Source organism: Carassius carassius, chromosome 37 (genome assembly GCF_963082965.1).
Source record: "Carassius carassius chromosome 37, fCarCar2.1, whole genome shotgun sequence".
Classification (NCBI taxonomy): Eukaryota; Metazoa; Chordata; class Actinopteri; order Cypriniformes; family Cyprinidae; genus Carassius; species Carassius carassius.
In genome coordinates, this window is record NC_081791.1 from 19,505,215 (window position 1) to 19,521,295 (window position 16,081).

At 38.8% G+C, this 16,081-nt stretch overlaps 1 protein-coding gene across 1 annotated transcript; it reads right to left on the reverse strand.

Annotated features, from left to right (window-relative positions):
• Positions 1 to 133: 133 nt before the first annotated feature.
• On the reverse strand, positions 134 to 6,220 carry LOC132118295 (RIB43A-like with coiled-coils protein 1). Its single transcript, XM_059528039.1, has 8 exons — positions 6,129 to 6,220; positions 5,718 to 5,919; positions 5,294 to 5,517; positions 2,917 to 3,031; positions 2,698 to 2,816; positions 983 to 1,222; positions 727 to 893; positions 134 to 275 (listed from the first exon to the last, which is right to left on the reverse strand). Exons 2-8 carry the CDS (start codon positions 5,914 to 5,916, stop codon positions 194 to 196), a joined length of 1,146 nt encoding a protein of 381 aa, XP_059384022.1. The 5' UTR covers positions 5,917 to 5,919; positions 6,129 to 6,220; the 3' UTR covers positions 134 to 193.
• Positions 6,221 to 16,081: the final 9,861 nt, after the last annotated feature.

Genomic DNA, 16,081 nt, shown 5'->3' on the forward strand with positions numbered 1-16,081 from the left:
GGATCATCTACATCTGTAACATACTGTATAGAATTCATCACTATATAATATTTTAGAATGGCAACTGTCAGCAATGATTGTTATAAAATTCCAATTGATGAATGTCAAACGTACACAGTGCTTTGAAATACGGTAGCACTTTATTTGTTGTGCAGGAGAATGATCAGATAAGAGGATGGAATGGGACGGTGCTTTATCGAGAGCTTGTGCCGAACTGGGTGAAGTAGTGAACTGTGGGACGGTTTGTATACAGCTGCTTGTCCAGGTATTGTTGGCTGAAAAACAAAAAACACTGTGTTTTCACTGTGTTATTCAAGAATTACTTTGCTAATAGCCACTAGCAACAGCTATACAATGACCGAAATTAGAATTTGCATACACAGAAATGTATCTATTATTAAGTACTCACCTTTGGTGTTAGTGTCAAAGTGAACATGGAATTTTACTTCTGTAATGTAACGTACACTACTATTCAAAAGGTAGGGGTCGGCAAGAATTTCTTATTCTCACCAAAGCTGCATTTATTTGATCAAAAATGCAATAAAAACAACAAAATTGTTCAATATTATTACAATTTTAAATAACTGTTTCCTGTTTAATATATAAAAAAATTAATAATTAAGGTCTTTTACTACTCTTGATTATGTTTATTTTCCAGTTGTCTGCGTTCTGCTTGCATGCTGCTGTGTGTTTTTAACGATAGTGAAATATGGATGTGCCACTTACTGAGCTTGCTGCTCTCGTGCCAGCTGTTGATTGTATTTATCATGCTGAATTCTCCTCTCTCTCTGCAGCTCCTTGTCTCTGTTCTTCTCTCTCTCCTGCTGTCTGGACTGCTCTGTCAGATGGTAATCCCAGGCCACATCTCTCTGCCTCTCCATCTCTCTCAGTCTCTGGTGAAATTGGAAAGGGATAAAAGAGTATTACTTTTATGATGACTATAAATGCTTGCTCAAATGGCACGTCAGTGCAGGATCTTAACCTCTTTCTCCAATCGCTGTTCCTCTCTCTTTCGGTGGATTTCACTGATCTCCTGTGGGGTCATGCCCTTCCAGCGGTCGGTCAGGACTCGTGGACCCTCTGCTGAGGATTCGGTTTTTCTCTTGGCAGCCTCTGGTCGCTCTGTCAGAAGGTCAGAGGTCACCATGTACCGCATCTCTGCCAGCTCCTCTCCCTCTCTCCTCAGTCTCTCTTGTTGCTCCCTCTCCATCCTCTCCTCAGCCTGCAAAGGCAGATCCGATGTTACCTTGACCTTCATCTCAAAGATCTATGGACGTGTCATTTCAAACCCTTGTTGGTGCATATTAACCTCATATTGGATAAAAAAAGCTCTTTGGGGTGACAATAGCCACGTTTCCACTGTTGGTCCAAAAACAGACGTGCTAGTGCGTGCCAGGGCCAGTCACATTTCCGCTGTCACTTCCGGGGCTTGATCGTGCCTCGTCTGTGCTTCCTCGGGGCCAATGGTCAGGGTTTTTTGGGCCGACAAACACCTTGGACCAAAGCAGGCCAGCTGGGGCTGGAGCAGTGGTTATGAACAAAGGTGGAGTTTCTCTGTGTCTGGAGAAAGTCAGCGCCACGGATCATTTCAGAAAGCTAACAGCTATAACACCAGCATTAAAGACTTTAAAATAAGTTGAGCTAAAAACTCACATTCAGTCAGCAACGAGTGTTTGAAATTACTTGATTCGATGTGGATTATAATCATATCATATCATAATCATATAATCATCATACAAGGCAGAAATATTTATAAGCGATGCAAAAGACTATGCACGCTAGGCATTAACATTAACATAGTTAACATGTTAAATATGACTGCTGGAGAAATCAGACGTCAGCTTCTTATTTTCTATCACAATCGTGTATTCATATTTAATCTGTCATAAATCTCGTCTCGAGAGTTTAGCTCCGCGTAGCATATGTCATCAAAATATAATAATGTTTTTTGTTCGGGAGCTTTTATAAAAATATATAAATGATCATTCTTTCTAAATGTGATGTACTACAGTATATATAGGCTATTGTGACTTCAAATAAACAGAAACAGACTTGACCGAATAACAGACTATGTTCATAATATTTTATTTCTGTGTGACTAATTTTCAATCCTGATAAATTAATTCATGATGCTCAATGTAGCACTTATTATAGTAAAACATTGATGCTTTTGGATTTAAATATTTCACAAAGCATGCAAACAAACGGCCGCTTTTATCATGTTCATTTTGTGATCGCGCTAATTCCAGTGACTTATTTCTTATTAGTTTTCTGATAACTTCTCTTTGTTGGTGAAATCATGGGGTTGTATGACATTGTTCCTGAGAGGCGTGTAAAGGGTGGGTTTTAGGTGAAGCACAGCGGAGCTTCAGGCCCGACTGTGGAAATGCAGCGCTATTTTGGCAGAGGCTATTAGCCACGCTCGGCCCATTTTAAGCCCTGGCTCGCACTGGCCCGACAGTGGAAAAGCGGCTAATGGCAGGTTTGATACAGTGTTTGATATTGTAGAATAGAAAATAGCAGTGTGAATATTCTTCAATAAATCTAATTTCCATGTTCCATGAAAGTTGTTTTGAACATCCTGAAGGTGAGAAAATGACCTTGTGTTCATTATTGGGTGTGCAATATTTATTTAATATTTAATATTTAAAAATAAACACAAATGATTCCCTTCATTAGTTCGTGGTGAGATAATACCTGAGCTTGATTGTAATGACTGAGTGCAATGTGGGCTGCTCTTTTGCACTCCTCCTCCAGAGCATTCAGCTGCACTGCCCTGAGGTCTTTTTCCACCAACTCCCTGCCGGTTAGCAGCTCTGCACACACAAACACAGATGAAATACACAGTGAAATACATTATCGTTCCTTCTATTTTAACATTACAAGGCTACAGGGAATATAATGTCATCTGTTTACCTCTGTTTTTTTGTTCTCTTTCTTGTTTTTCCCTTTCCTCCTTTTGAGCTCTCAGGTTTCTCTCGTTCATTTCCATCTGAGCTCTCTTCTTTTCATTTTCATTCATTCCTTCTCCCTGACCAAGTGTGAATAAACATATTCATAGAATATAAACAGTGGTATCCTGCAATGTGACAAAAGTTTATTCCACTAATTCCATTCAAAAAGTTAAACTTGTATATTATATTCATTCATTACACACAGACTGATTTATTTAAAATGTTTATTTTAATTTCGATGATTATAACTGACAACTTAATCCCAAATTCAGTATCTCAGAAAATTAGAATATTGTGAAAAGGTTCAATATTGAAGACACCTGGTGCCACACTCTAAACAGCTAATTAACTCAAAACACCTGCAAAGCCTTTTAAATGGTCTCTCAGTCTAGTTCTGTAGGCTACACAATCATGGGGAAGACTGCTGACTTGACAGTTGTCCAAAAGACGACCATTGACACCTTGCACAAGGAGGGCAAGACACAAAATGTCATTGCAAAAGAGGCTGGCTGTTCACAGAGCTCTGTGTCCAAGCACATTAATAGAGAGGTGAAGAGAAGGAAAAAAAGTGTACAAGCAATAGGGATAACCACAACCTGGAGAGGATTGTGAAACAAAACCCATTAAAAAATGTGGGGGAGATTCACAAAGAGTGGACTGCAGCTGGAGTCAGTGCTTCAAGAAACCACTATGCACAGACGTATGCAAGACATGGGTTTCAGCTGTCGCATTCCTTGCGTCAAGACACTCTTGAACAACAGACAGCATAAGAATTGAGCTAAAGACAAAAAAGACTGGACTGCTGCGGAGTGGTCCAAAGTTATGTTCTCTGAAATCAGGGTAAATCAGTGTCCTAAAGTCTGGAGGAAGAGAGGAGAGGCACACAATTCACGTTGCTTGAGGTCCAGTGTAAAGTTTCCACATTCAGTAATGGTTTGCGGTGCCATGTCATCTGCTGGTGTTGGTCAACTGTGTTTTCTGAGGTTCAAGGTCAATGCAGCCATATACCAGGAAGTTTTAGAGCACTTCATGCTTTCTGCTGCTGACCAACTTTATGGAGATGCAGATTTAATTTTCCAACAGGACTTGGCACCTGCACACAATGCCAAAGCTACCAGTACCTGGTTTAAGTACCATAGTATCCCTGTTTTTAATTGGTCAGCAAACTTGCCTGACCTTAACCCCATAGAAAATCTATGGAGTACTGTGAAGAGGAAGATGCGATATGCCAGACCCAAGAATGCAGAAGAGCTGAAGGCCACTATCAGAGCAACCTGGGCTCTCATAACACCTGAGCAGTGCCACAGACTGATCAACTCCATGCCACGCCGCATTGCTGCAGTAATTCAGGCAAAAGGAGCCCAACTAAGTATTGAGTGGTGTACATGCTCAATACTTTTCATGTTCATTCTTTTCAGTTGGCCAAGATTTCAAAAAATCCTTTCTTTGTATTGGTCAACAAAAAAGTCAACATTTGTAGTGAATCAAAACCTTTTAGTCCTTTTGTCCTAAAACCAAAAATGCGTTCTTGTCTTAGGATCTACTTCACATGTTGTCTTCTATATATATATATATATATATATATATATATATATATATAATTTAATTTCGTTTTTAAGGCTGTTGTATTTAAGAGATTACATATTTGTACTTTTTTGTCACACTAAGACTATTTAAATGAACTTAAAATGCTGAACAACCTAAAGTAAATGCTGAAAAGTTACAAAAACTTAGTCCTTACACATTAAAATTTAGTACATTTTCGGAACTTTCTTTTATAGTGTTCTTGTTACACGTGACATACTTAAATATACTTTCCTTCTAAAATATACATAATTACATGCAACTAACATACCAAACCCTTATCCTAATTTCAACACATAATAAGTACATTTACATAAATATTACTCATGACTTAAAGGGATTGTTCACTCCCCCACTCCCCCCAAAAATTTAAATTCTGTTATCACTTACTCACCCTCAAGTTGTTCCAAACCTGTATGAGTTTCTTTCTTCTGTTGAACACATAAGAAGGTATTTTGTTAACCAAACAGTGGATGACCCACTGACTTCCAATATATTTGTTTTTATACTATGGAGGTCAATAGGGTCTATGTTTGGTAACCCACTTTCTTCAAAATATCTTCTTTGTTTTCAGCAGAATAAAAAAACTCATACAGGTTTGGAACAACTTGAGGGTGAGTGAATGATGACAGAATTTTGTTTTTAGTTAACAATCCCTTCAAACGTTTAGTGTGACAAAAATGACACCTTAAAATAAAGTTTACCATAAATTTTGCTGTGTCCCAACAAACATTCACTGTACATAATATGCTTACCAAAAACACTTGCATGCTGGCGGGTCCCAATGAAGAGTCCGAGACAGAAATACTGGCGTCTGGCGCCGCCTGTCGGATATAATTGACATCTGCATCACGACTGTCTTCAGCTCGTTGATGTATCGCTCTATATTGTACCAAGTTCTGAGCCAACTCTCTTCGCTGCTCCTCCTCTTCTTTTTTCTGTTGCATTGCCGATTCATCCAGGGACAAGCGCAACAGATCTGAACAACAAAGGACATGATTTCTGCATATCATAAACCAATTTTTTTGCTGATCCATTATTGGAAAAAAATGGAAAGAAGAGAAACACCCAAAATACAGATGATATATAGCTTAAAAGTAATAGTTTGATACATAAACTCATTGCTGTAGGTTCTTTTTCAGCACAGACGTAGTGCAGAGGTCAGGTGATGTGTCTTACCATGAGCCATGTCTCGCTGCTTGTCCATCTCCAGTCGTTCTTGTTTCTCCTCCCGCTGTTTGTGGAGCGCGCGCAGGTCAACGCCGATCACTCGGGCTCTGCTGTTGAATATCCGCTTCTTGCGCTCTGCCTCTGCGGCACGACGCCGCTCCACCGCCCGCAGCGCAGACTCATCCACGGGTAAATCAACCTTGTACATGTTCTGTCAAAGCACAGTTTGATATCAACCAACTTCCAGCATATCAGCTAAGTTAGCTCTCCATCACCGCCAATGAGAAGCTGGTGGATTTATTATTATTATTATTTTTATTTTATTTTTGCGTAGCTATTAATAACAAAAAATAAATAAAATAAAAAAATAGCTAGAATTTATAATTCCACACAGAATAAGATAAAACATCAAAACCTTACCGGTGAATATCAGTTGGGTTTCGACGAACGGCAGTGTTTCATGTGAGCTCTCCTCTTGTGTTTGTTTGGCGTTGCCATGGTAACCGCTTCACGGACTGTGGTGTGGCTTCAGTATGTTATCGGATATGTTTCACAGACATATATTATACATGCAAATTTATGTGAGAATTGGTTTCTATAAGCTAAATGTTACTATGGACATTAAAAATGCTTGCTGAAATAATATAATTTTAAGTTTTTATATATTTTTTAACATTTTTGTGTAATGAAAATGTTTCTTTCATGGTTTTAGTTTTCATTTTTGTTAACTATAGTGACCTGCCATTAGACTCTGCTGAAAACTTGTTATATTATTTTTATGATAAGCTAACTATAACTCATGGTCACATTTTACTAAAAAAAAAAAAAAAAAAAACGACTAACCTCACCTATTCACAATGTTTCTTAATTGCTTGCCTTAATTTTCTGTTCTACGCTTTTGTAACTTAACTTGCATATTATTTCACCTGTGTCTGCTGTTTATATGTTGTATACTATGTTATGTACCGTATGTAAAGTGTCCTTGGGTGTTTGAAAGGCGCTATATTAATAAAACATATTAATTAGAGAGAAAGATACTAAGCTGAATGAGAAATAGCCACAGTATATCAAGGCCAAGGAGAACACTGCCAAAAAAAGCTGGAGGTGGCTCAAAAATCCTTGCAGAACACCCAGAAGATATAGAAGAAGTGCAAGGCAGACATAGAGGAACTGGACCGTGAGCAGGCCTCTGTGGAGATGGCAAGGCAGGAGTTTGTGGAACGGAGGAATCAAGGCCAAGATTTGACACTGGAGGAGAACCAGGTCAATCGAATTCTCACTTGAATAAAAAAAAATGCAAGTATGTCCATAAATTTCAGTGCTTTTTTATTGTAGACTTATATTCTTATATCAGGTAAAGCAGTATCACAGGCTAAAGGAGGAGGCCAGTAAGCGGGCAGCTTACTGTTTAACGGGGACCAAAAGGTCTGGAGGAGAGGAAGAACATTTAGACAGAGGTGAACTGGTAGGAAGGCCTCTTCCAAATGTAAATGGCATCGACATGAAATATCAAGTCAAGTCTGCTTTGTTGTCAATTCTTCCACATGTACAGTACATACATAAAGAGAATTAAAATTGCATTACTCTCAGACCCATGGAGCATACAGATAACACTAACAGTAGAGCCTAAAAATCTAGATCAAATATAAAATATAAAATACAACTATACAATACACTATGCAATGAGGGCATGTAGAAAATAAAAAATAAAAATAGAGTTAAATAAAGCAGCGCAAGGCACATGGCAGATAAGAGTGCAAACCAGTGAAGTGAACAAAGAGTGCAGATAAAAAGATTGTAGTGCAATAAAAGCTTATTCAGTCTGATTAAATTGACAAAGGACTCAAAGAGCAGTTCTTTTATTTAAAATAGTGAGCAGACCAATGCTGCACAAAGTGACTGGTGCATGTCATCTCATGTTAGTCGGAGGGGGGAGTGTAAGGACCTGGGGATGTGGGATCTGGGTTGGGGGGAGTAGGTTCATAGTTCTGTGGTGCCTGGGGCAGAAGAGGGAAGAGGGGCAAGTTCAGCTTCCTGACAGCCTGATGGATGAAGCTGTCCTTCAGCCTGCTGGTCCTGGTCTGGAGATTCCGCAGTCTCCTCCCTGATGGCAGCAGACTGAAGAAGCTGTGTGACGGGTGTGTAGGATCACCTACAATGCAAAGGGCTTTACGGGTGAGATGGGTTCCGTAAATTTCCTGGAGGGAGGGGAGAGAGACACCAATGATCTTCTCAGATTTTCTCACTATGCCTTGAAGAGTCTTCCGGCAGGACACGTTGCAGGCGCCATACCACACAGTGATGAAGCTAGTCAGGATGCTCTCGATGGTGCCTCTGTAGAAGGTGCACATGATGGGGGGCGGAGCTCTGGCTCTTCTGGCAGAGGAAGTAGATATGCTATTGTGATTTCTTGGCCAGTGCTGCGGTGTTGTCGGTCCAGAAGAGGTCCTCTGTGATGTGCACACCCAGGAACTTGGTGCTGCTCACTCTGTCCACAGTCGCACCATTGATGGTCAAAAGAACATCCTGAGTGTGCACTCTCCTGAGGCCAACAACAATCTCCTTCCTCTTCTCCACGTTCTTCATCTTCTCCACGTTCAGAGAGAGATTGCCGGCCAGGCGGCTCACCTCGCTCCTGTAGTTTGTCTCATCTCTGTTGCTAATGAGACCCACCACAGCCTTGTGACACGGACTTGATATGGTGCATGACTAGCTGTTCAAAGCACTTCATGATAGGAGTAAGTGCAACTTGACGGTAGTCATTGAAGCAGGATGGAGACGGCTTCTTCAGGACTGGAATGATGGTGGTATAGCTTTGAAGCATGTGGGGACAACAGCCTGACTAAGTGAGATGTTGAAAATGTCTGTGTAGACATCAATACGTATTTGGCTTTAACTTTGCAGGTGGTCAACTACATGACCAGTCAGTCCAGAATTTCCAGGCAATTGTTATCTCTCTGAAAGAGGAGTTCTACACAAAAGCTGACTCATTCATAGGAGTTTACCCTGAGTTTTGTATTTCAGCAATGGGCCATATAAATCTTAATATAACAAAAGTAGTTTACACATACAAGAGTTCATCCCATCCCAACATATCATTATATCATTATTGTACACTGTGCTCTAGAGATGACAACTTTAATAATAATTTATTTTGTATTATGTTGACTTTTAATATATATTATAAATTGAATCTTTTCATTTATTCACAGCGAGGAGATTGTATCATCATTAAGCTGCTGATTCCAATCCTAATGGTTAGATTGTACTTATCTGAATTTATTGGTAGACGGCTGAAAAAAATGATCAGTGGCATCTTTTAATTATAATCATTGATGTTTACAAAGATTTTTTTTCTTTATTTAAATGAATAATGTTTCTAAGATGCCTACTGTTGTATTTCAAATAGTGTGCATGATTGTGTAAGTATTAATATTCTGTTTTCTGTGAATATTAAATACAAATGAACAGATTTTCACATATAATCAGCTGGACAGTCTAGATCGGTGATTTTACCTTTGGTTAATGTTTTGACTGCACTTCATCAAAAGCTGCCTATTGTCAAGTATGCCTTGTGGATTTGTTCATTCAGTACAGTGTGGAATAATCAGTATAATTGTTTTGTTTTAATTTTCTGTATTTATGGGAAAATGTGTTATGTAAACTGTATTCAAATGGAAAATAAGAACGTATGTGATGTGCTCAAGGCTCTTTCCATAACCATGGTATACTGTTTTGTTTTTTCCCCAAAAAAATATACCCCATAGAGAATAAAAAAATAAGCCATCTCAAAATAAAACTTAGTTTGGTTTCCTGAGGTTGAATCAACATTCTCCAAAAATCATCTTTCCCCCCACAGAACTCTTTCCTCCACGTAAGAAAAAAAATCATGCTTTGAAAAAGAAAAAAGACAAAATTTAACGTCATAATTTCAAATTCAATTTCAACTTCTTATTTCATATTTGACTTAGTAGGTGCATCTCAGTAAATTAGAATGTCATGGATTAATAATTAGTAATTTAACTCAAATTGTGAATCTTGTATATTAAATAAATTCATTGCACACAGACTGAAGTAGTCTAAGTCTTTGGTTCTTTTAATTGTGATGATTTTGGCTCACATTTAACAAAAACCCACCAATTCACAATCTCAACTAATTAGAATATGGTGACATGCCAATCAGCTAATCAACTCAAAACACCTGCAAAGGTTTCCTGAGCCTTCAAAATGGTCTCTCATTTTGGTTCACTAGGCTACACAATCATGGGGGAACACTGCTGATCTGACAGTTGTCCAGAAGACAATCATTGACACCCTTCACAAGGAGGGAAAACCACAAACATTCATTGCCAAAGAAGCTGGCTGTTCACAGAGTGCTGTATCCAAGCATGTTAACAGAAAGTTGAGTGGAAGGAAAAAGTGAGGAAGAAAAAGATGCACAACCAACCGAGAGAACGACAGCCTTATGAGGATTGTCAAGCAAAATCGATTTAAGAATTTCATTTGGAAATGAATGGAAATGGAGTCTGGAGGAAGAGTGGAGAAGCTCATAGCCCAAGCTGCTTGAAGTCCATTGTTAAGTTTCCACAGTCTGTGATGATTTGGGGTGCAATGTCATCTGCTGGTGTTGGTCCATTGTGTTTTTTGAAAACCAAAGTCACTGCACCCATTTTATCAAAAAATATTTTGAGCACTTCATGCTTCCTTCTGCTGACCAGCTTTTTGAAGATGCTGATTTCATTTTCCAGCAGGATTTGGCACCTGCCACACTGCCAAGAGCACCAAAAGTTGGTTAAATTAACATGGTGTTGGTGTGCTTGACTGGCCAGGAAACTCATCAGACCTGAACCCCATAGAGAATCTATGGGGTATTGTCAAGAGGAAAATGAGAAACAAGAGACCAAAAAATGCAGATGAGCTGAATGTCAAACTGTCAAAGAAACCTGGGCTTCCATACCACCTCAGCAGTGTCAAAAACTTTTTTTGTATTGGTCTTGTGAAGTATTCTAATTTGTTGAGATAGTGAATTGGTGGGTTTTTGCTAAATGTGAGCCAAAATCATCACAATTAAAAGAACCAAAGACTTAAACTACTTCAGTCTGTGTGCATTGAATTTATTTAATACACGAGTTTCACAATTTGAGTTGAATTACTGAAATAAATGAACTTTTTTTTTTATTGAGATGCACCTGTATGTCAATATCAAATTTATGTCATAATTTCGAAGTCTAATCTCATAATGTTGTCAAAATTATGATTTACCTTAGCATGTTTTTTTATTATTATTATATGGAAAAATACATTAGTTGAAAAAGAAAAGTAAAATAGCTGGAAGCCTTTTTTGTAGCCTTATTTATTTGTAGCCTACTAATGGAAAATGGCACAACATTTTAAATGTTAAACGGAACAAAAAAATGAACTTGTGGTAATATATAAACACAATTTTTGAAGCACACCTGGGCGCTGCCATTGGCTAGCAGACCCCCACCTGCTGTTAGCATTCCATTGACTTCCATTCATTTTGGCGTCACTTTGACAGCGAATCATTTTACATCTGAGGCGTTTAAATACTCCATTTGTCCATTAATTATTTCTAAAGAAACACGAAAATGTATAAAAAGGCTCAATTACCTTGTATCTTACGTTATGGTCCAGTAGAAGCAGTTTTTGTAAAAAATCGGCTATCGATTGCGTCATAACCAGCGACTCTCTGTCGCAGAGTAGATAAATTACCGTATGGACAGGAGGAGAAGCTCGCAGACAATCTTTTACTGTCTATGAGGCAATCGGGGGGACGTGGAGGCATAAAGTTCAAGGGAGATAATTAATCAGAATACTTAACAAAATTTACTCCTGTTCACGCTCGCCTTCTCTGCAAGATTCGGTGGGTGATTCAGATTTCTCTTGGCACAGCGATTCGAAGATTTACAGGTTGCTCACGTGACATCTACGTCATCAAGCTCAGTTTGAGTCTGGACCCCAGGAAGTGCGTGCTTCTAATTGACTTCATTTTTCTCCGTTGAATCCAATGGGGTCGCCAGGCGGGAAGGAAGTCGACAGGAAGTTGAAGTCGGCCGTGTGCAGCCATCTTGTAGCAGAACTTCACTTGCGTTAGCATCCCGTTGACTCCCATTTATTTTGGCGTCACTTTGACAGCGAATAACTTTACATCTGAAGCATTTAAAGACTCCATTTGTCCGTTATTTATTTCTAAAGATACAAGACAATGTATAAAGGGCTCCATTACCTTCTATGTTACATTATGGCCCTGTAAAAAAAGTTTTTGTAAAAATAGGCTAACGATTGCGTCATAACCACTCGACTCTGTCGCACAGTAGAGAAATTACCGTACAGACAGGAGGAGAAGCTCGCAGGCAATCGGGGAGACGTCAAGAGAAAAGCCCATAGATACAAGCACTGGCGTTACATTTTAAAATACTATACAAAATAATTAATCTGAATACTTACTCCTGCTCACTCACACCGAAGAACTCCCCCCTCAAGCTCGCCGTCTCTGCAAGATTAACGATGGCAGTTTGCACGCACAGCTACTAGAAGATTAACATCTGTCAGACAGGTTGCTGACGTCATCAAGCTTAGTTTGAGTCTGCGCGTCAGAAACGGAAGTGCTAAAAATCGCTAAAAATGGGCTTCACTTGTCTCAATTGAGTTCCAATGAGGTCGCTTTGTCCATTTCTTTTACTGTCTATGGGGGTCGCTGTGTCCATTTCTTTTACTGTCTATGCACAAAACCAAGCATGCTTGCACAGAAATGCCCTATGGGAGAACCTCACCAATCAGTCAAGCCAGGAAGCAACATGTATTGGTTAATATTAATGGTTATTACTTTACAATGGAATGCTAGAGGCTTACTGGCCAATGGACAGGAATTCAAACATTTCATCAAAGACAGGAAAGTAAATCCAGATGTAGTATGTATCCAAGAAACTTGGTTAAAACCAAATGTAGAGTTTGTGATTCAGGGATATATAGGGATAAGGAATGACAGAGATAATGGGGGACGGGGAGGAGGAGGAGGATGTGCTACATTTATTAAGCAAGATATTCCATATAGGGTACTAGAAAAGGGCGAGGATCTAGAATACATTGTGGTTGTGTTGTGGGAAAGACGGGAGGAAGTGGTTATAATAAATTACTATAATCCTTGTAAAAGGTTGGAAATATATAAGTTATTAAGGATACAAAGAAATAATAGACAAAAAGTAATATGGTGTGCAGATTTTAATGCTCACAGTAAAATATAGGGGGGGGGGGGGGGTTCACGTACAGATGTAAATGGAAGGGTAATAGAAGATTTGATGGATGATAAGGAATTAGTGTGTAGGAATGACGGAAGAGGAACAAGAATAAACATAACAACTGGAAATGAATCGGCATTAGATATTACATTAGTGTCTAATCCCTTGGCTGGAATAAGTAACTGGCATATTTGGAACTATACAACAGTGGGCAGCGATCACTACCCAGTATCATGCTCAGTGGGAGAGCGAGTGGAAATAAGACCAGGTGAAGGAATACCAAAATGGGGTTTTAGAAGAGCAAATTGGGTAAAATTCCAGCAATTAAGTGAGGAATCATTATTAAGGATAGACATTTCTGGAAATATAGATTAAATAACCAAACAAATAACATCAGCAATAGTCATGGCAGCAGGTGGATCTATTCCCAAGAGTAAACAAAGGAGGAATAAAAAACTGGTACCATGGTGGACAGAAGAGTGTCGTCAGGCTGTTAAAAACAGGAATAGGGCATTTAAACTAGTAAAAAACACCCATAACATGCAGCATTTGATTCAGTATAAGAAGGCGCAGGCTATTGTGAGAAGAACAGTACGTCAAGCAAAAAGGGCAAGTTGGAAGAAATTTTGCAATAATATAGGAAGATCAACACCTGTGGGAGAGGTGTGGGGAATGATAAAAAGGATGGGAGGAGTACGGAGGGAATGGGAAATTCCAGCTATAATTACTGAGGAAGGAAGAGCAATCTCCAATAAGGATAAGGCAGAGATAATGGCAAAAGCATTTGTAAAAATTCACAGTTCAGATAACCTGTCAGAAGTATGCAAAGTGAGAAAGGAAAGAACAATGGATCAGCAATCTAGGTGTGTTAGGCTGGAGGGAAAAAAATTGATGATAAAACTGATGAATCTTTTATAATGGCAGAGTTGATGAGAGCAATAAATAGAGCTAAACCAACATCTCCAGGAAAAAATCAGATATGCTATGTGATGCTAAAACATCTAGGGAAAGGAGCGCTCTTAAAGTTGCTGCACCTTTATAATAGAGTGTGGGAGGAGGGAAGATTACCGAATGCATGGAAAGAGGCAGTAGTCGTTCCAATAAGAAAACCTGGCAAGGATCCTTGTAAACCCTCCAGTTATAGGCCAATAGCATTAACATCAAATGTATGCAAAATTATGGAAAGGATGATAACAGAAAGGTTATCGTATATACTAGAAAAAAGTGGAAAGCTAGCAAACTATCAAAGTGGTTTTAGGAAAGGAAGGAGTACCATGGATTCGGTGATAAGACTAGAAAATGAAATAAGAAAGGCTCAGGCCAATAAGAAATCAGTCATTACAGTGTTTTTTGATATATAAAAAGCTTATGACATGATGTGGAAGGAAGGATTGTTAATAAAGTTGCACTTGATGGGTGTAGGTGGAAGAGTTTTTAATTGGATAAAGAATTTTTTGTTTGAAAGGAAAATTGAAGTACGAATAGGGTCAGACATATCAAGTCAGTACGATGTGGGCAATGGAACGCCTCAAGGCAGTGTGATTAGCCCACTACTTTTTATCATCATGATTGATGATGTCTTCACAAAGGTGCCAATGGATATAGGGAGGTCATTGTTTGCGGATGATGGAGCTTTGTGGAAAAGGGGAAGGAATATGGAGCATGCAATCAGGAAAGTACAAGAAACAATTGATGAGGTGGTGGAGTGGGGATATGATTGGGGGTTTAAGTTCTCAATAGAAAAAACACAAACAGTCTTTTTCACCAGGAAATAAATTAAGGAAGGGATGAAGTTAAATATGTATGGGAAAGAATTAGAAAGGGTTGGAACATTAAAATTTTTGGGAGTTATTTTCGATTCACGGTTAACATGGGCAGATCATATAAAGAAAATAGAAGGAAAATGCAAAAAAGTAATTAATGTGATGAGATGTTTGACAGGTAGGGAATGGGGAGCTAGTTGCTCTGCATTAAAAACAATATATGTGGCACTGATAAGATCTGTGTTGGATTATGGCAGTGTAGCTTATGGGTCAACAGCCAAATCTTTATTAAAGAAACTAGATATTATTCAGGCACAGGCATTAAGAGTGTGTAGTGGTGCTTTTAAAACTTCACCAGTACCTGCACTACAGGTAGAAATGGGAGAAATGCCATTAGCATTAAGAAGGAGGCAGTTGATGACAAACTATTGGGCTAATTTGCAGGGACATAATGATTTCCACCCCACAAAAGTAGTGTTGCAGGAGACATGGGAGAATGCAAGATATAACGGAGATAATTTTAGTCGAGTAGGCAATGAGGTAGCAATAGAATTTGGAGTATTTGATATGAAGATGAGCCCTTCAGTTGTATATCCGATGGTGGCTCCATGGGTACTTGTTTGGCCGGATATTGACTGGAATTTGTTAGAGTTAAAAAGGGAAGGAAAAGATCAAATAGATTTGGTAAGTGCATTCAAGCGCCACATAAATAAAGATTATAAAGAATTCATACATATATATACAGATGGTTCTAAGAAACCTGAGACAGTAGTGACAGGATATGGGGTGGCAATTCCTGCTAAAGGAATAGGAATTAATAGAAGAACATCAGATTTTTTAGGAGTTTACACAGTGGAAATGGTAGCAGTATTAGTTGCTTTAAGGTGGGTGGAAAAAACAAGACAAGAAAAGGTGCTGATATTATCTGATTCATCATCAGTCCTAGTGAGTTTAAGGTCTTTTCACTCAAAAAGCCGTCAGGATGTGTTATATGAAGTCCTTCAATCAGTTACAAGGATAGCAAATCAAGGAGGACAGGTTCAATTTATGTGGGTTCCAGCACATGTAGGGGTGAAAGGGAATGAGCAGGTGGATGAATTGGCAAAGAAGGCTTTAAAGAAGGGAAACATAGAAATGCAAATTAAAATAAGTAAAGCAGAGGTCAAAAGTATAATCTGGGGAAAAACTAACCAAATGCGGCAAGAAAGGTGGGACAGAGAGGAGAAAGGAAGGCATTTATATCAAATTCAAAAGAGTGTAAAAATAACTAGGTTAGGTGGTGGGTACAGGAGAGAGGAAACTGTAATGACAAGATTAAGGTTGGGGCACGGTGCGCTAAACAAATCACTGA

Coding starts and splice junctions, on each gene's coding strand:
- LOC132118295 (XM_059528039.1), bottom strand. CDS start 5,916: ATGTACAAGGTTGATTTACCCGTGGATGAGTCTGCGCTGCGGGCGGTG. Junction 5,518..5,717: donor GCAGCGAGACATGGCTCATG/GTAAGACACATC, acceptor TTTGTTGTTCAG/ATCTGTTGCGCTTGTCCCTG. Junction 2,817..2,916: donor AAGAGAACAAAAAAACAGAG/GTAAACAGATGA, acceptor TTGTGTGTGCAG/AGCTGCTAACCGGCAGGGAG.